General features: G+C 49.9%; 2 protein-coding genes across 2 annotated transcripts in view; one reads left to right on the top strand and one right to left on the bottom strand.

The window, feature by feature from the left end:
- Nucleotides 1–3,002: 3,002 nt before the first annotated feature.
- On the top strand, nt 3,003–19,667 carry KLF9 (KLF transcription factor 9). Its single transcript, XM_075078358.1, has 2 exons — nt 3,003–3,619; nt 16,007–19,667. The coding sequence occupies exons 1-2, from the start codon at nt 3,151–3,153 to the stop codon at nt 16,237–16,239; spliced, it is 702 nt and encodes a 233-aa protein (XP_074934459.1). The 5' UTR covers nt 3,003–3,150; the 3' UTR covers nt 16,240–19,667.
- SMC5 (structural maintenance of chromosomes 5) overlaps nt 19,461–20,398 on the bottom strand; it is a 53,794-nt gene continuing 52,856 nt past the window's right edge. The window contains exon 25 of the mRNA XM_075078354.1: nt 19,461–20,083. The gene's annotated coding sequence lies outside the window, so the exon portion shown is untranslated. The remainder of the gene's footprint in view (nt 20,084–20,398) is intronic.

Below are 20,398 nucleotides of genomic sequence, written 5' to 3'. Positions count from 1 at the left end.
ATGAAAGGCGTTATTTTGCCTTTAATAGGCAATGTATTCTTGGAGGCAGACTGGAATTATTTTAAAAGCTCGGCATGCTTCCTCATTATGGAACTGGCCACACATTATTTTCTAGCCTTTAAACTAAATGCCAACAGTTATCTTAAAATGAAACAGGCTAGCAAACAAAAAAGGTTTGGCCTTTTTTATTGGTTATTAACACTTCCCTCTCTGAACTGTGTAACTTAATGTTAGAGGTATGTAACTGAGGATTTGCTAAGGTGATGATCAGGCTCAGATTAGGCAAGTCATCTTCTGGGAAGCAACTTCTGTGTCACTGAAAGGTGGACAACAGCATGTCCTAGTGTGAAATTTTGGACAGTGTCAGCCAAGGAAGTTCTGAACATGCTGTGATGAATGGGCAACTTAAAGCTACATCCCAGATAGCCAGATTCATGAAACAGGGGGCAGCTTTCCATGGAGAATGCTGCCGCCCCTCTGAAAGAAACAGAAAACTGTAGCCACCAGTACTAAACAGAAGAGGACGCATATATTGACAGCATTTGTGGTTTTGGAATGACAACCCCTTATTTTCCTCCTTCCCATCAGACCTGGAGATCAGGGCCTCCTGTTCTGCCTGTGCCTTGTAAGCACGGGAGGCCAATGGATGCTGGATCAGGTGGCAAAAATGCTCCAAGAACAGGGCAAAAGTGACATTCATCCCTTGATGACTGCCTTGTCAGGTAAATGGCTCTGTTCATGTTTTCTGTTTGATTTACATCACCCTATAGATGACACAGTTACAGATGTAGCCACCAGTTCTTTTGCTTTGGGGTTTTTTTTCCCCCAGCTATGCTGTGCAAAAATTATTTCAGGCTTATGCCAATTATCCACGACAAAGGACTATTATTGCCCATGGTTGCACCTAGAGATTTAGCATGCTAGTGTACGAAATGGTTGTCACCTACTCATTTTTATTTCCTGCAGGAAGAGAGCAACTCTGCCCCATTTCTGTAGCCTCTTCCTTGTTATTTCCACGTTCAGTTAAAGAGATTAATAGCAATCCATAAAGCTCTTTACCATTTGGGCCCTGCCGGTTTCTGTGGGTAAGGATGGGCTGCAGCTGAGGTCGGGGAGGTTCAGTTAGGGACCCGGGGCTGCTGTGGCTTGGTCTCCTTGGGCCACAGCTTGCAAAAGGGGGGTGAAACTTCTCCATCCGGCAGGAACACTTCTGCAGCTATGCAGCGCTTTCAGAGGCACCCTAGTGTTAATTTGACTCGCGCCATACAGAGGCCTATGTGCATTATTTCAAAGGCAGATTCTTTCCCCATTACGGTCTCTCCTGACACTTGCAAACCGGTGAAACACTCCAGCTAGCATACTTCACATCTCCGTACTGCTGGTTTGTGCATGATGGCAACTTCTTTTCCATTCTTTAAACAGTGCTTGATGCCGGACAGAGGTTTTCACTCTCCGCTGGCAGAGTGCAGGTCGGCTAGCCCTCGCCACGCGCTGCGAGCTCTGTATGTTCGCTGGGGCAGACAGAGGCGGGGGAATGTGTTATTCGGGTAGAAATGGCAGGTTTTCCGGATTGTTTTGAGCTGGGCCATAGGAAACGTCTTTGACCGGCCTTGCCTCCGTTTGATAGCCAGCCCGCACCGGCAGCACCACCTTTCTGTGTCGTAATGCAACTTTTCTTGGGGGGTGTGTGGGGTGTGTGTGGGGGTTCGCGCCCGAGAGCTGAGCTGCGGACGAGAGACTCTGCAAGGGGCAGGGACGCTCCCGGGGGGGGGCGCGGGAGGGTCTCCCTCTGCCCCACCCACCACCTATGCTCGCCGCATCCCGAGCAACCGCGTGCCTCCGCGATGACGTTGTGATGATGGAATGTATAACGCCACCGGCTTTCACCGCGGGGCTTCGCAAGGCGGCGGGGTTCCCGCTTCCCTGCCTCCACAGCGCCCCGTCCTGCCGCCTCCTGCCCGCGGGGCCCCGGGCAGCCCCGTCCCGAGGCCTGGCAGAGACCCTCGTCCCCCGGGCAGGAGGGCGCCGGTTCCGGTTCGTGCTTCGGCCACCGAAGCCCTGCTCGGGAGGGCCCTTACCCGGGCGCGGGGCGGGGCGGAGCAGCACGACACGACCCGGGACGACACTACACGACATGACATGATAGCGGATGGGAGGGGGCGGGCGGGGAGGGGTCCCCCCGCTGCCTGCCCCCCCTCCGCTGAGACCCGGGCCGGGGCCGCGCGCAGCTCTGCGGGGCGGTGGGGGGGAGGGGGGGCGGGGCCCGGCGGGTCGCGGGCGGCCGGCGGGTTTACAAGTGTTGCGCACCCTTCGGAACCGGGCGCTGATTGGCGAGGGCCGCGCCAGTGACATCAGCCGGCTCACTTTCCATTGGCCGGCCGGTTGCTGGGACCGTAGGGCTAGCAGAGAGGCACTTAACCCGCTCGGCGCCGTGGGGCCCCTCTCTGCCCCGCCGCCCCGCGTGCGGGGGAGGCCCCGCCGGCTGGGCCAGGAGAGCCGCGGCGGGGAGGCGGCGCTGCCGGGGTAGCGGACACCGAGCCGCGCCGCTCCGGCCTCCCCGGCAGCGCCGCCGCCGCGTCGCCCTTTTAAGCGGTCGCGGCGGGGGGCTCACGGAGTAGCACGCGGCCTGGGGAGGGAGCGCGGCGATTGGCGGGGCGGGCGCCCGGCGGACACACCCCCCTTAGAAAAGGGGCGCTGTGAGTGGCGGGGGGAGAAGGTAAACAGAGCCGGCCAGTACTGCCCGCTGACCAATCCGGGGGGGCCCCCGCCGGAGGTGATGGGACTCGGGGCGGCCGGCGGCGGCGGCCGGCAGCGGGCGGGCACTCTCCTCTCCCCCGGCCCCGGCCCGGCCGGGCGGGCGGCGGGCGGTGCTCCCCCCTGCCGGCTGCGCGCCGCCCCCGGGGGGCGGCGGTGAGGGACCGGCCCGGCGCCCCGCTATTTATTTCACAGACACACACACACACATACACACACACCCCCCAACTCCCCTGGCTCTACTCCGCGCCCGCAACCCGGGACCCCGCGCTGCGGGGCAGACCATGGCTGGCGGCGGTGCGGCCGGACCGGCGGGCGGCCGCTGAAGGAGCGCACCGAGCAACCCCCGTCCCGCCGCCGCCGGGACCCCTCTCGCCGTCGGGGCGCGGCCCCACCATGTCGGCCGTCGCCTACGTGGACTTCGTGGCGGCGCAGTGCCTGGTCTCCATCTCCAACCGCTCCGCCGTGCCCGAGGCGGCGCGGCTCAAGGTACCGGGCGAGGCGGAGGCGGCCCGGGAGCTGCGCGACCCCCGCGACGCCTGGAAGGACTACTGCGCCCTGTTGGCTATTGCGAAGAGCCTGCTGGAGCTGAACAAGTACCGGCCGCTGCCCGCCCCCTCCGTCTGCAGCGACAGCGTGGAAAGCCACGACGAGGACGCCGGCTTCGACAGCGACGCGGCCACCGAGCCGGGCTCCAGCCCGCCCCGCGTCCCGCCGGCGGGGCCGCCCCCCCGCCTGCGCGCCGCCGGGGCCGCCCCCAAGGGGAAGCTGGCGGCCGAGAAGCGGCACAAGTGCCCCTACAGCGGCTGCGGGAAGGTCTACGGCAAGTCCTCCCACCTCAAGGCGCACTACCGGGTGCACACAGGTCAGCGGCGGCCGCGGCGGCCGGGGGGTGAAGGGGAGGGGGAGGGAGCCAGCGCTTGTCCTCGGGTGAACCCGGCCGGCGGCGTGCCTGCCGGCCCCGCCGCTCCGCATGAGGTTTGCGGGGGGGGTCCTTCCCTCAGCCCTTTCTTCCTCCCTCTTTTTTACTTTTCCCTCCCCGCCGCCGTGCCGGACCGGGACCCCGGCTCCGGCGGCCGCCCCGGGAGGGGCTGCGGCAGCGCCTGCCGCCGCGCCCTGCCCGCTGCCCGCCCGCCCCAACCGAGAGCCTGCCCGTACCCCCCGGGCAGCACCGGGGCGGGGGGCAGCTGCCGGTCACTGGGAGCGGAATAAACTTGATGGGCCGGGTGGGCTCGAGGGGCGGCGGCCGGGGCCGCCGGGCCGGGCTCAGCTGAGCCGGCGCCGCCGTGGCTGGCAGTCGAGGCACCGGCTGCGCCGGCGGGCGCCGAGCCCGCTCTGGGCGGCGGTGAGGAGATTACCGCGGTGGCGAGAAGCGGGGTTTCCGCCGGCATAGGCGGTCGATCGTGTGCAGCGGGGCAGATTTCGGCATGTATTCCCAAAACGGGCCGGGGGGAGCCGGAGAGCCCTCCCCGCCCCGCTGCTCCCGTCGTCGGAAAGCGCGTTTCGCGGCCCGCTTTTGCAGAGCCGCCTATTTGCAGAGCCGCCTTGGGGCTTGAGTCCGCGGCGTGGGAGCTCCGGGGCGGCGCGGCTGGGAAGGGACGGGGAGGGGAGGGGGAGCCCCTCGGGAAGGGGGCGCGGCGGCGGCGCCTATCTTGCAGCGCGGTGAGCTGCATCCCTGGGTTCTGCTGGCACACCCCCTTCCAGTGGACGAAAGGCACAGCGGGCTGGAGGGTAAAAACCTGAGGAGCACATCGGCTAAAAACCTGTGTGGGCCCCCGGGTGGCTCCCGGAGAAGCAGACCACCGCCGGCGAGCCGGATTGCTCTCCAAACCGTGCCCGTAGCGACTGCTCCGGCCGAGAATATTTGGGCGACCTCCGTCGGGGACCCGCCTCTGCGCTGCCCCGCTGCCCGGCGACGCAGCTTCGGCGTGCCCTGCAAGGGCCCCATCCATCAGGCTGCCCTGCCCTCCGTTCGCCCCGGCGCTTTAGAGGGTGTGGCGGCACGGAAACCAGGAGATAAGGAAATAGATCTGCTGCAGGTCGTACTTCCTCCGGCTCTGCCTCAAAGCTGAGAGGACAGCAATTGTAGACTTTTCTGCTTGTCTCTGTGGGTTTTTAAAATTTTATTATTTGTTTTCTTAGGCTTCTATCGAGTGCAAGCGGCTGAATAAAAACCTTTACGTGTCTGAATTGCACTTGGGGTCACAGTGCAGTATGCAAGGCTGCTTAAAAATTGCTCTAAATTAAAGGGTTGCCTGTAGATATGGAAAGGAGCGGATCAAAGGGGACGAATGCTGCAAACGCTTATTTCACGTGCTTCACATCTGTTCTGTAGATGGCGATTTTTTCTGGATTTTTGTCTGTTGGCAGTGATGGTAAGTGGTGAAGTACAAAACAAGTTTATCACCCGAGGAATGTACGTACCACCAGGCATCGCTGTAGTGCTTAATGTAGCCTGGGCAGGTCATGGCCACATATGAGCTCCAACTAAACTTCTGTTGCTCTGGCTTGCGTTCCCACCTAGGTGTACGTGCGCTGCTAAAGAGGAGAGCCGGTTGCCTACCTGTGCCCTGCTGGCAGGTCTGCTGGGTGCTCAGCTTGAGAGATCGGGGGAGGAGGATGATTACTGGATGCGGCTCAGTGGTGGGCTCTCTGGTTAGACAGTTAAGACTGTCTCTGTGAGCTGGGAAAGAGGATGGTCGGTGGTGACCCTCTACTGACCTCAAGACCAGTGCCAGGGATTGTTGTGTTACCGGCTCAGAGGCTGTAACTTTAATGCTCTTTTGGAGGCTGAATGTAACTGATGCCTTGCAAAATGTTGGCTCACAAGTGACAAAGAAAATGTGTTAGCATCACTTCCACTACCCTGTGCTCAGATAATCCACCCTGATAGGGAACCAAAATAGACATCGACTCGGATAGCATTCTGGGTGGTGGCGTGTAAATTAATGTACTGTACAACCCACATGGCTTGCTTTAAGCAGTAATGTTATAATAAGTATCTCCCGAAGTGGTGTGAGGTTTAGCATGTGCTGCTCGCAAGTGGGTGGCCTTAGCTCCAAGTACGAGATCCTGGACTCAGATATGCAGATACACCATCACCGTAGTTCTGTTTGATGAAAACCACTACAGACATCCAGCAGTAATGAACTTGCAGAGCTTCCTAATGTGAACAGTTAGTTGTATCTAACAGAAATGCTAAACGATATTGCTAATGTTAATTATTTTTAAAGATGGCAGTACAACTCCTTAGCAACGGTGGCATTCAATGGGACCTCTGGAGTTATTCATAACTGCATATTGCAGAGCACTAATGCTCCCTCCTTAGTGCTGTTCTCCTTCTTTCCCCCCCCCCCCCCCCCCCCCCCCCCCAATAACTTCTCTCTCATATATCTGAGTCTCTTGGATTGCTTTTATCTACCTGCCATTTTTCATTGGGCCACCAACCAGGTTTCTCGCTGCTCTGTAGCCTTTAGTGGAGGTAGGTACTTGGCCACCAGTAGAAGCTTCCTGGTCTTGTATTTTCAATTTTAATCCCAGTGTCTCTGTCTTGGAAAATGGCTTTAGGACTTCCATTCATGCCTGTGAGCTTGCTCTCTGTACTCACAGATGCTAACCAAGCAAGATGGAAAGCTGTGGATGCTACTGTGTGCTGTGTAATGGTGGGAATCTGAAAAACTTGCCAGACCATCTTTGGTAAGCTAATGCAAAGCAAGAAATGAAATACCAAATAAAGGTAGAAGAGTAGAAGACCAAAAGATTTGATGCTCAGAGGTTAGAGGTCTGTATGTTACTAGTGATTCTTTAAACTTGTTGGTTCAAAGGCATTCCATATTTCAGAGACTAAAAATATCTGTATAACTGTTTGCTTGAAGTTTCGGCCTTTGATGATGACTCTGATTCAACTTCCAGGAGACCCAATTTAGCCATCCATCACAAATTGTCTTCTGCATTGATCTTAACAGAAAACGGTGGATGGCACTGCACATCCTGCTTGTGCAAACAACCCCCTTGCTTGTGCTACCAGTCCCACTGAACTCAGCTTGACTTAGTAGAGCAGGATTTGTAGGAGGAAGCCAAGGAAGTCTGAATTTTGCCCCTTCCTGGGGCAGGGAAGTCAGATAGCTTTCATTCCTCACCAGGCCCCTGGTGTTTCTGTGATATAATCAGGCACTTCCTTATTCTGTCATGTATGTGTACCTACATTCAAAACATATTAATTTGCAAAGGCTTAGGGATGCAAGGACAAGCATGTCACTGAAACTGAACTATCGATTCCCCTGTGCCTTCACTACCATTCAAAAGTAACTTGGAATTTATTATTTAGGTTTTGGTGTCTTGAGCAGGAAGAGGGTTACAGGTAAGGTTGTTCTGCATGATCTGTTTCACGTAGCACCTCTGAGGTGCACGGCACTTGGTGTAGGAGAGAAAAGGCAGCGTTATCCCCGATGGTTGGCAAGCCAAAACCCATTTGTTGGGAAGGCAGATGGAGGGATAGCTCTACAACGTGACTGTACCTTGGGTTTCTCCGTCCCCTGTGGGATGGTGTTATGGGAGCGTAGGACACAAAACTCTGCTGAAGTTTGGCGGTGGCAGGAGGGATTACGAGTGATGTGTCTACTTGGGAGTCTTGAGCATTGAGATGGCATGACCAAGTCTCGCAGGCTTTCCCTTCAGAGCATAGAAAAAGGCCCAAATGCATCAGAAAGGCATGCACAAGACCTGAGCGCTGGAAGCGGTGCGGAGGGCAGGAGAAAGCGAGTGACGTAGCTGACCAAGAAAATGACAAGCAACAGCAGGTATGCAGAGAATCACCTTGAAAATGCACAGACTTCTCTAAATAGGTAGTTTTAGAGGTTTGATTGTGTCCAGTAATGTGTGGGGTTATTAGCCTTAAAGATGGGGGACAGGGGAAACTTAAGAGAGGGATGTGCAGGCCAGAGGCTTTCCAGAGAAAATAAAGGCATTCAAGAGTAAACAAGCCATGTCAGTCAGAAGGCTTGGGCAGGGAGTGCAGAGCAATGGGTGGCAAGATGCTGACAGGGAGAAGGCGAGAAACTGGCAGGAGAAACAAACTTTTGGGAACGTACATTTGTTATGATGTGAATACAAGCCAGTTAAAGGGCATGTGGGTGCTGAGAGCAGATCCTCCCGGTCAGGCAAGAGGGACAGAGGAGGCAGCATAAAGCTAGTTTGTGAGATGCCTCCTCGTACAGGACCTGTAGGAGTTTACTTGCCTGGGGAGGAGGATCCCAGACGACTCTCAATATGCAGTGCTGCCAATCAATGGGAAGTTCACCTCTGTGCATCTTTGCTAGTTCTTTGCTTAGTCCTGTACAAATGCACGTCGTCAGGTACCTTTAATAAAGAAGTTGGACACAAAAAATCCAAATGTGTGAAAAGTTCTCCCCCTTCAGCTAGGCTTTTCAGCCAGCTGCATCATCGTGTAGACTGGGCCCAAACAATGCCAGCAGTTTTCTTACATCGGGCAGCTGCTGCACCCTTGGGCTCTCTTGGCATTTGGCTCTTGCATATGTTCAGTAGCAGGGCTGTAGGCCTGGGCATGGACCTGTAGGTTGGCAGTCTGCACAGTGAAGCTGAGGAGCATCTCGAGTAGAAAGGAAAGATAAGTGCTGCAGCTGCATAATGCTGCAGTATAGATATCACGGTATCAATCCATCCCCCGTATCAGTTTGGTTTTGACTGTGCTGCTTTGTTATTTGTGTTCTAAATTGTCACTAGCTTGACAGACTGTACAGATGCTGATATGTAGACAATCCTCTGCTCGCTGGGAGCTTTTTTGGGTATTTTGTGGGAGCGTAATCTGAAATTTAGCATTTTAAGCCCTTCTTATCCAGCTCATGCAATGTCATTTTGCCAGATCCTTTAGAATAAGACAGAAGAACAGAAAGTGGAGCCAGCAGGACATTTTTTGATAAATTCAGACTTCCATCTGAAACGCCCATTCTCAAGGGTTAATGCAAATGTGCAAATTGCTGTTAGTTCTAATGGGCATGGTTCCAGGTCTCAGAGAAACACGATCATACTGACTGGAAGCCTTGCCAGCTGACTAAGGTAGGCAAAAATCCCCAAAATTAAGTTCATGTTGCCTGACTCCCGGTTGTTTGTTGAGGTGTTTTTGGTGTTGTTTTTTTTTCCCTTCTGCTAAAATGTAAAAACATTAAGCAGGTGTATGTGTCGCAGTGGCAAAATGCTCCAGAAAGTTTTGTATATTACTTGAGTAAATGTAAAGAAGTGCGTATGTAGGATAGAAGGCGGCATCACCCCTAAGAGTGCGATTCCTGTTCCCAGATGGATGTATTGAAAATGTGGCTTTACTGAGTTCCTGCACACTATTGTGCTGGGACGTTGAAGACCGTGTGGTAGGTGTCACCTGCTCTTGTTAGCATGTGTGTCTTGCTGCCCCAGCTGTTAGGATCCCTGCAGGAATGACTGTTCCCCTTCATCGGCTGCTGTGCTGCTTGTTGTGCACCTGGCTGCCGCTCCTGGCCGCACACAGCTCCCAGACCTGCAGCTGGAAGAGCCAGGAGGGGCCAAGTTAAGATTAAATGGCCAGAGTCTGCAGTAGTGACGGCAAAGCACAGTTCAGATGGTGTGTAGTAGTATAGCTCACCACCTATATTCAAGTAAGAATGACTGTGGATAGCCTCAGAGCTCTCTATAAATACCTTAAACTTGATGGAAGAGTCTGAAATACTGGCTAATAAGTTCATAGTGTAATAACAAAAATTATATTATCTTTCTGATTGCACATAAAGTTGCATTCCTTGTTGCCCTGTCAAAGCTGTTTCCACTTAGCAAGAGCATTTGATCATTCAGACAGGACAGGAGCCTAAGCGCAGCGTTCTTCAATTCCTGGTAAGTGCCCTAACCACTGGGCTAGGAGTTGGTGTCTCTCCATCACTTGGTAACTGTTTCAGTATTACTGCAAAATGGAGGAAGCTCAAGTGGAGATAAGATAGGAAAGGAGGAGAGGTAGGAACTTGTCCCATGTACCCAAGAGTGTACTGTTGAGGGCCCTCTTCTCAGGAATAAAAGTACAGATTTTACTCTTTGGCAAGCTTTGGGAAGGTCTCTCTTCTCCCAGGTAGCTTCCCCCAGCTGATACATATATATCCTATACATAGGATATCTCTCTCTAAAAGGATATATATATATAGCTGGAGGATAGATATAGAAATATATATTATCTTTATATATTATGTTAATATATACATATATCTTATGTATTATACAAGCATAATATATAGTAATGTATAATATTTTTATAATATATACAATAATATAAAATGATATAAATATAAAAGATAAAATAATATATATCTTTATGGTTCATACAATTTACCTTATATTAATATAAGGATAGCTATATGTATGTCTATAAGAGGAAGCACAGTCCACCAAAGAAAGCTCCAAAGGCAGGGAGAGTTGTGATCTGGCAGAGAGGCTGTAAGGATATCCCTTGCATCTGATGCTGTGTTAGATGGGGGTAACAGCCAGACTGAGTCTCGCTGGGATTTAGGCTCTCAGCGGCGCTGGGTTTTAGCAAGTGGTTTTGCATCTGGTCTTTTGAAAGAGACTCAAACACCTGCATGGCAAGCAGCTGTTGAGTGGTGGTTTTGAGAACATCAGAGCAGTGTAAATACTTGCTGAAAGCAGCATTTTAACACCTGAATTGCCCTGTGATGTTTAGTCCCAAGTGCTGGTGGAAAAAAACCCTGTGCTGCAACCCATCCATTTGCTGTCTGTCCTATAGGAAGTGGCTGTTTGATCTATTTCCACACCGGATGGCCATATTTTAGGTGTTGCAGAAACCCTTGTTTTAGGCACGTGGTACCTAAGGTCTTGCTCCGTGCTGTTTCGCACCAGCGCCTGTACCTTGTGGTTGCCATGTGTTTCAATGATCTGATGTTGGAATATCTCAAAAGAGGAAGAAGGCTGTTTGAAAGGCCTCTGGTCTCTGCCCAGAAGTGGAGACACAGATGTCTGTAATACCTATCTTCACCAGAATGTCTTGCATGTGGACACTCAGTCAAAATCCAGTTTCCCACAAGAAATTGCTTGTTCAGGGTGTGGGGCAAGCACTACACTGAGGGGAAAAAGTGAGAGACCTGACATAGCAGCTATTCTGCAGCAAGGAAGGTAGCCGCCTTTTTTTCCCGCTTGCAATAAGCTGGACCATGTTCTTGACATCCACCTACAGAACCTGTCATACTTCAGGAGATACTGAGACACACATGAGTGGTGGATGAGTGGGATCATGGAGGGGGGGAGCAGGGGAAGAAAAAAAATAAATGCTTATCATTGTCATTGCTAAGTGAAGGATTGTGGTTCAGGACCACATTCTATTCCTAGGGTGCCAAGATTCCTTTGGAATTTTCAAGCTCCAGCAGCCACAGAGGTACGGGAGGATCTTGGAAGATGAAGGTAGGGATTAGATTCTCTTGTTTGAACCATGGAGAACTGATCATGCCAGTCCTGTTTTGCAAAGTAGTTTTGCTGTCTCGTGGTGGCAAGAGATTTTGCTATTTGGGCTCTCTGGATTTGTGTGCTTTCCCTTCTCCCTCTTTCCCATCAGCCGCTTCTGGCAGGAGGGGGCAGCCTTGCTGGAGTTCAGATGGGCTGGGCTTCAGGGCAGGTGACACAGGCAGGGTAGATGTCCCCACGGAAGGAGGTGCTGGCTGGCTGTGCCATGTCAGCGGTTGGGCAAAGAGTGGAAGTCAGGCACAGACACTACACCCCAGAAGTCAAAACTCTGAAGCATTCTTCAGTTTTGATGCTTAAAATAGTTGCTGCTATGAATACTGGGCAGCACGGTCCTACCATGTGCTTGGTGGTCTCATCTTTAATAGCATAGGTCGGGTAAGGGTGTCTAGTTAGGTGTCCATTCATGCAGCTGTAGCCACAGCCCTTCTGGCTTTCTAGATAATGTGTGAAGCAGGTCATTAGCATTATTTGGCAGCAGACTGTTCTGTCTTAGCTAGTTCTGATGCCAGACTCTGGACCTGTGGCCATGTCCAACCTCACTTCTGTTAGCAAGGAAGATAGTGTGACCCTAGCAAACCATTTACCATGGCCAGACGTCCGGCCACACCAACAGCAATCTCTGAATGTCTTCTGTAAAGCCAGTGTTCAAACAATTTTAGGAATTCATGTAAAATTAGTACTTCATTCCACCACAGAAGCTGTGTGCTCCAGTCCTAGTGCATGCCCTCTGTTACATGCCACAAGAATTGCCCAAGTGTGTGATCATCAACTTTGCCTTCAGCTTTTTCAAACACAGCCTCTTCCTGTCCCAGAAAAAGAAGTAACTCAGAACTTCCCTATCCCTTGTTTGTCCAAATGAATTTGTCTTTGTTAATGCCGCCAGGAGTTCTTTAGATTCCAGAGAAGACCTGTAAGAACCACCATTAGCTTGTGCTCAGCATAATGTCTCCCACTATATTCCTGGTGGCACACAGAACGAAGAATGGGAGTTCCACAGATGCACCTATTTCTATAACCTGTTAATCAGTTTGTTTCACTTGTTAGTTCTGTAAGTTGCCCTGTATACATGTATCTATACCTTTTTTTAAAGAAAATTATTTATATCTTGTATCTCTTGTGTTCAGATACTATCACACATAGTTTTAAGGAATTGTGTTACACCATTGACCAGTCCTTCATCCTTTGACGGAAATCCTATCTCAAGTATATCCTGAAATGAAAGTAGCATACCGCCACCAAAGGAAATGGCACATAACAGCACCCCGTTTTGACAGTTCATCCTGCTCATTTCAAGCTTTAGTATTACTACTCCCAAAACTACTCTCCCTTTTTAAAGGGGAAAATCCTATGGAAAAGATGTTTCTTGACTGAGATGACTCACAAATCCATATCCCCAGATGGAGGCAGCACTAGCTTGCGTTGCAGCTCTGTGTGCCATTGCCTGCCTGCCTGTGTATGAGTTGTAAGACCCGTTTGTGCTATAGACTCTTCCACAAATGCCTCTACTGCTTTATGAAATAGTCTGTCAAATGCAATCAGCAAATACAGCGACCAGCTTTGCTGAGCGGACAACCATCCATGTGTCATCAGGCATCTCTACCTTGCCTTAAAAGCCTCCTAGATGCACGTTCCACCCCTGCTCTGCACCTATTAATTCCGTCACTGAAGCACCATCCCTCTGGGCTGGTGTCATCTGTTACAGGTTTGTGACTGAGGTGAGCAGCAGGTCTTCAGGCTCAGAGACAACCCCCTGAGGGCCTGGAAATCTTCCCTCTCCCTTGTCTCTCTGCTAGGAGAAGTCTGGAGTTTAATGTGTCCTGGTGCCTGGGATTATGCCTGTCCTACTTTCATATATACGCTTTCAAAGCGTCTCTGACAGCCTCTGTGGGCTTGTATTGCCGAGGTGGTGAAGTAGTTTTTCCCCCCTGTACTGGTTGGTGGTGGGTACTGGTGTTAGCTCTTGTGCTTCTGAGGAAGTGCGGCCACTGGTCTCTGGCAGCGATCTCTGCTGTGTTCACTCTCCCAGTGCACCACGGGTCTCCCATCAGTAGCCGGGCATGCCTCTGCCGCACCACACTCCCCATGGCCTTTAGCACTCCCCCTGCTGATCTCAGGGCCAGTTCCTTAGGGTGTGTGGTGCCAGGTGTATGCAAGGGATTCTGAGTGAGCCCTGCCTTTCCCCAAAGGTTTGTGGTTATGCTGCATAACCTAAAAGCGCACATGAAGTGGCTGTGCAGGGTAGTGGTGGTGGAGGTCGTGCTGCTCCCATCATGTTTCAGAGGGAATTCCAATAACCAGGCTCCATTGTGTCTTCCTGTGGGCAGTTCTGGGAAGGGTGGCGGGGGAAAAAGTCCAGTTTCTCAAGGGCTACATGGGGCTATATTCAAAACACTGCTTTTAGGGTCTGTGACTGGATACTGCTGTGCCTGAAATGTAGCCACTGCACCCCAAAGACTGTGATCCTTGTTACCCAGCCTAGGCACCTCATCTCCCTGTAGAGCACAGCTAGGCAATTCTGCAGGCTGAAGAGCTGTCCTGAGGTAGGTGGCTGGAAATGTGGCTCCTGGGGATGGGGGAGGATGCCTGAGCTGCTCCCACTGCTCTAGGGTGTAAGTGCCTGACATAGAGCCACGTACTGGATATCTCTACACATGCAAGATGTATAGCACTTCTCCCACGTTCCCAGGGGGAGCTAGAAAGCTTTTCTGCACCTCCTACTGCTGCCTACTTCCAGGAGCTGTGACAGAAACCATGAGATAGATAGCAAAAAAGCAGTGCAACTGAAATGCTTGCCTTGGATGGCAAGGGCAGGTGCTGGGCAGGGCAAAGCCAGGGGAGGGTGGTGGGCGCTGATGCGAGTGCTCTGTACGGCTCCTGGTGCTGCTCAGCCAAGCAGCTGCGGTCATGGCCTTCACGCATGTGTAAGCCGATGTACCATTTTAATTAATTTTTTCTACAGGTGCTGGCTGTTCAGAAAGGCTCCCAACCATGTGTAAATGTGTGCAGTGGGGAGCCAAGAAACCTCTTTATAAAAAAAAAAAAAATCCTGGGTCAGGATGGCTGGTGGCTGTGCCTCCACCAGGCTCAGGTACAGGCTGCCGTGGCTCCCTCTGCTCCCTCTGCATCCTTCTCCCCTGACTGAGGACTAACATCACCGTGAAGTGAGGGAAGAAAATGCAGAAGAAGCAGCTGTGCTGCAGCTCCCGAGGTGCTGCTGTAACCTGCGCAGTCCTGCTTGTCCCACTGCAGCTTTGCTGCATGCTGGTCAGTCTGGGATGCAGCAGCTGCCTATCAGAGAGCACTGTGTCATCAGATATCTAAACTGTGAAAACAGCTGTGTTATTTAAGAGACACTCACTAGGGCTTTCAGGGCCCATGGTGTAGCTACAGTTCAGCTTACCTGGTCCATCCTCATCTTCCTTGGCCCTTTGGATGCCATCAGTCACTCCCTCCAGCCCCCTTTCTCTTCCCTGCAGCTCTGCAGTACTTCCCACTGCTGGTTGTCCTGGCATCTGGGCTGTTCATTTGAGCCTTTTGCTTTTTGTCACTGCTGTTGTGTCTGGGGAGGACTCCAAGGCACACTTCCTTGTAAATAATGCCTTTTTCTGTGATCTATAAATGTAAAGCGAGCTCGTCTGTTGTGCCAACCTCACAGTACCAAGAAATACTGGAGTTGTTCAGTTTCTTTGCAACTCTTCCAAGTTGGAAAACTCCTGGGATAGTTTTTATATTTCATGGTTGACTATAAATAGCTGTCACTTGTATTCCCTTCAGGAGACTCTTAAGAAAGAGAATTAAGGCATCAAACTGCAGTGGTGCATGATGTCTGTGACTGAAAGCTGTCATGTGAACTTAAATGCCTTTGATTTCTGCCTGTGCCATGGACGAGGGTCAGCTTTGCCAGTTAGGAGGCATTGGGTCTGTGCCTGTAGTCGAAGTCTGTGCCACCTGCAGAGGTGAACTGCAGGGATGTGGGGTGCCATGAACAGTAAGCAGTGTTCAATCCTTTGTTTTTAAAAGCAAAGGTGCAGTGTGGCTTAGGTTAAGGTGTTTGGTTTGGTCTTCGTCATACAGCAAACATACTGGTCATGTGAATAATGAAGTAGTTTTCCTGTCCTCAAATCAGTCATCTGAGAGACTGAGGGGAAACCTTTACCATCTGGAGCAGCTTGGGTTTTTGGGTGAAGGGAGGAGAAGGGGCACGGGACTTCCCTCTGCAGCTGCAGTGGTTTTGCTCTACATGTTTGCAGCCCCAAGGCTGCACTGCTCTCCCTGATCCCTCCCTGCTCAGTTCTCCCCAGACTGGAATGACTTGTCCTAGGTGAAGGATTTAGTTTGGCTTCTTTTCTAATGGTTACAAATTATTTTATTCAGCAGAATGGAAGTGTCAGAGGAATAATCCTGGCTCTCCTTTCCCAAACTGCTGTAGTGAGCCTGACATGAAAAATGTAGAGGCACAGGCAGCGCTCATCTGTTGTTTTGACAGTCTTCAGGGTCGTGTGAGGTTCTGCACCGGCATGCAAGTTTTGTACAGTTGGAGGGGGTTTTGGCTTCTGCTGGAGGTGAGACTGAAACCTGATGAAGTGAGTCGTCAACAACTCCACAGACACTGGCACTGTGGCAGAAAACAAAAGCAGCTTTTTCCCCTCAGCAGCACGTTCCCTGGCTCCTTGGTGAAGCTGGTAAGTGCCAACCTGCATTACCCTCGCCCCCTAAATCTCTTGTCATCCTTTCCTCCCTGCAGGCGAGCGACCATTCCCCTGCACATGGCCTGACTGCCTTAAAAAGTTCTCGCGCTCGGACGAGCTTACCCGGCACTACCGAACCCACACCGGTGAGAAACAGTTTCGGTGCCCCCTTTGTGAGAAGCGATTCATGCGGAGCGACCACCTGACAAAGCACGCCCGCCGCCACACTGAGTTTCACCCCAGCATGATAAAGCGATCCAAGAAGTCCAGCTCCAGCAGCTCCTTGTGAAGGCAGGGCTGGCCTGGGGAGCGGAGCGGGGGCGGAGGCAAGCCACGGTGAGGATGCAGGCAGCGGTACCAGAGCATGAGCATCTGCTTTGGTGCTAGTTCCCCTCGCTGTCTGAAAGCATACGTAGCCAATGTTTAAAAAGTACTCCGTGCCTCCCCCCTGTCCTCCACCTCCCCACCCTGCGCTGGGAAGAGCTGTCTGGAGCAAATGGACTGCAGGGGTGAGAGGAGGGAAGGGAGGGCCAGCAGAGGAGGCGAGCACCTCCTCTAATGTAAAGCGTTGATGCTGGTGTACATACATCTGACTGGTTCAGCCTGTGCCACCACAGTAGCGTGACCCCGAGGTCTTTGTGATTGCTGTGTCATGAACATGTTTTGTTGAATGGTGTAATGCTGCTTGTATTTAGAGTTTGTCGAGTAAGACCACTTTCTGAGTCACATAAATAACTCTCAGATAAAAACTCCATAGCACATTGTAGAAGTGTCTTTACTTCTGTCTCAGAACGATCCTGCATTTAGAGAGACTGTTAAGAGAAACATTATGTATGTTACTAATAGCATCTGATTGATATACTGAGATAAGGTGAATTTATACTCAAGAAGGCCCATTAAAGTAAATGGGTCTTTTTAATTTTTCTTTGTATTAACTATACTTTTGAATATAAGCTGCACTTTTCCAGTAGAAACCTGCATAATTCAAGCAGATACTTAGAGCAAAAAAAACCTCACAGCAGTTCAGTTGTTTTCTGGCCATATGTGTATTTATCTCTGTTATTCACTTACCTGGAAAAATACAAGTCAGCCTAGATAATGTGGCGGGGGCATGAGAGCAGAAGCATACGTCTTTCAATTGATCCTATACTTTTAACGTGTCAATAAATACAGTACTGTACTATAGAAATGCCACTAACAGTGCTTTATTCTGCTGTGTTTTATTTGAATGGATGCATAACAGCAGCTACCATCTTTATAAACTGCTGCTTTTTTAAAGGTTTTTTGTCTCTTCCTACACTTGCCTTAAAGATTTATTCTCTTCATACCCTTGCCTAACTCCTGCGGAGCCCTATGGGAGTTGTGTGTGTTTATGGAGAGAGTAGACCTTTCCTTAAGAGCACTCTGCTAATGGATACAGCTGAGATTTTTGTAAGGAGCACTTCAGAAGGGCTCCTGTATCTCGATCACTGTTTCTGTAGACTATGGGGGAAAACCATGAGCTAACTGGAAATACAGCACAGAAGGTGTGTTGTAATAATCCTTATGACAAGTTTCTCTTGGTACTTTGCATTGTGCCCATGTCACACGTGGCACATCAAACACTGATAAAGGCAATATTACTTTCACTTTAAAGTTGTTTTTTCCTCTTTAAGAGGAGCAAAAAGATCACTGAAGAAAAATTAACTTGTGGTCATTATCTGAGTATTTAAATTTTTTTATGTCAAAAGCATAAACTGTAAGAGGTTGTCAGTGATTTTTTTTTTCTTTCTGCCCTCCCCAGCTGCATGAAGTGGAGGAAGAATTCTGTTTACATAATTTTTTTTTCCAGAAACATTCTTCTCCTGTTTGGTTTTTATCCCTTCCTCCAGAAGAGGAAGGGGAGGTGCAGCCCCCGCTATAGCGACTTAAGGCCAAATTCATCTCGTCAGTAATCACACTGAAACCCAAAGTGTTTACACTGCAGATGAATTTAGGTCATCTTGTAAAATCTGTACATAAAAAAAAAAATAATATCTTGTTAGTACACCTGCAATTACAGTATCTTATTGTTTTACCTGATAAAAAGCTTGCTTCCTAGAAATGAATATAAAAAAATTAACTCAAGAGTGTTTTCTTCTACTGTTGTATAAGGCTTTCAGCATTAGAAATCTGTTTGTGTATAGTGTTTTTACTGTGTAATTAATGATAAATTCCGTCTATGTGAAGAGAACTGCTTTTAAGGCATTGGGGATATTGAGCAGTCTGTGGAGTAAAAAGGGATGTGTTTTCTTCAGTGAAGACATCAGGAAACCAAGCACACTTTCTACCTCCGTTTCAGCTTTTTGAAACATTTATTTTAGAAACCAAACTTTAATTTCTGGTGTCCAAATTGAGTCGTAGGGTCATACATTCTTCCTAATAAACATAGGTAGCCTTGGTATTTCTAATGATCTAGAAACAGAGAAAGTGTTCTGCTTACCAGTACTGTTAATGCTGCCTTGTTGAGTGGGGTCAGGGCTGTGTGTAGCCTGGTGAGGTTCAAAGGCACATGCATATTCATTTTGATTCTCCTCTGAATTTTCATGATCACACAAAATTTTGAGTCCGTCCTGCAGTTTAGATTGCTGCCATTTTGAGGAACAAATGCGGTGTTTGGAAAATTGAGGCCTGATCCTGTGAAATACAAGACACCCCACATCCTATAAACCACAATGGGAAGGCGCAGCTGATAAGCAGCTCCTAAACCAGTATGTAGGTGTTTCAATCACTGAGCTACCAGGATTAAACAATACATGGAAGTAAATGGCCAGATTTATGGTTTCCACCTTGCATATTTGGGGTAGAATGCATATTTAAAGAAATGTCGCTGTTCCTGCGAAGCCTGAAAGAATCAACAGGCGAGGAGTACTTTGGTCCAGGGGACAATGGGACGTACAGGCACTTGTCATCATTGTGTGTGACAAGATTCTGTTTCTGAAAAAAACCTTCCTAAACAGTAAGCCATTGGCTGTAACGTATGCTGTAGTTCAGCATCGGACAGACGGGATTAATGTGATTCATTAACCACTAACAGAATTCATTGGGAATAATCACGTTTGGAGATTTCATTCTGTTGTTTTGTTCAGTTAGGGGTCTTGGGATTTTTCTTTTAGTAAAAGCAAACAATGTCTCTAACACATAAACTGCAGGTTAGTTCTTTGCATCTTGAAGTTAGGTTCTGAAGAGTGTTGCAGGTCTTGGAAAAGAAAAGGGAAATCGGGTTCTCTAATACCATATGTACTTGTACGATTTTGGAAATACTTAATAGTGCTGAATTTAGGACAGCTCCTCTCCTCAGTTAAGACAGCCCATTACTATAGAGAAGTTATGGCTTTAAAGGTATAGCTATACGACTTACTTCTTTGAACAGTTTTTCATGACGTCTATTACAGGTATGGTTTCAGTTTGCAGATGGACTTGGCCCAGCATACACCAGACTGGACACAGACTTCAAAATGCTGTTTTACAGACTAGTCATCTGTAACACTGTAAAATACCAACTTCCAACAGTTTAATCAGTTTTATTTTTGTACAGTATTCGTATCCTTTATAAGTTATTTTGCTGTCCTGTTTTGTAAACCACATGAAATTGTAAAAAAAAGAAAAAAAAAAGAAATAAAAAAAGTTGGCGTAGATGTTTTTGTACATATGTGTATATATAGTCCAAATAAAGAAAAAAAAAAACAAAACCCCAAACCCATGTTGTTTTGAATGACTGCATTCAAGCAGTGGTCGTGTAAACCAGTCTGAAAGATTATGGAAAAAAACAGTGCTGCACATGATGAAATCCATGAGTTGAGTGGTGTATGAACCAGCTTCAAAGGTCTTGGCATTGCTAGTCGTCATTTAGCTTGGATCTTGCTTCACCACTTTTCCCAGGTGTTTTCACAGGTATTCCTTCAGCCGCTGCTGCAGGGAGACACAGACACAGCTTGCAGTGGGGGAAAAGTGTCCCCTTACCAGCACGCTCCAGCTCCCAGGAGGTCTGTTGCCCATCTCTCAGCGGCTTTTGAGCTCAGACTGGTGCAGTGACTCCACGATCTAATGATGCTTCAGCCTGTGCAGCCACATGGCTGCCTTGAGATTTCCATGGGTTGGGAGGGGTTGCTGGTCTAAGAAATAAAAAAAACATCCGTTCAGCCTCTGAAGGAGGGGAAGACAAGGAACCCTGTGCCAAAAAGCTCACTAACATTTACGGTCACTGACATTGCAGTTGCTAAAAGCAACTACTTACACGAACTAACTTAACCTGGTACATGGGAACAGTGCAAGGGTGTGACTGCAAGATGAGACCCTGGACCTGAGGGAACATGTAACCCTCCAGCAATGCAGGCAGAGACGGAGGGGTGGAAGCATGCCATCTGTGTCTGGAACAAAACTTGTAAGCAGCCTACAGGTTTGACTCGATCCTGAGTTGGCGTTTTCTG

The sequence above is a fragment of the Phalacrocorax aristotelis genome, chromosome Z (assembly GCF_949628215.1).
Source record: "Phalacrocorax aristotelis chromosome Z, bGulAri2.1, whole genome shotgun sequence".
Taxonomy (NCBI): domain Eukaryota; kingdom Metazoa; phylum Chordata; class Aves; order Suliformes; family Phalacrocoracidae; genus Phalacrocorax; species Phalacrocorax aristotelis.
This window is presented reverse-complemented; position numbering and strand designations above follow the sequence as displayed.

Coding starts and splice junctions, on each gene's coding strand:
- KLF9 (XM_075078358.1), top strand. CDS start 3,151: ATGTCGGCCGTCGCCTACGTGGACTTCGTGGCGGCGCAGTGCCTGGTC. Junction 3,620..16,006: donor GCACTACCGGGTGCACACAG/GTCAGCGGCGGC, acceptor TCCTCCCTGCAG/GCGAGCGACCATTCCCCTGC.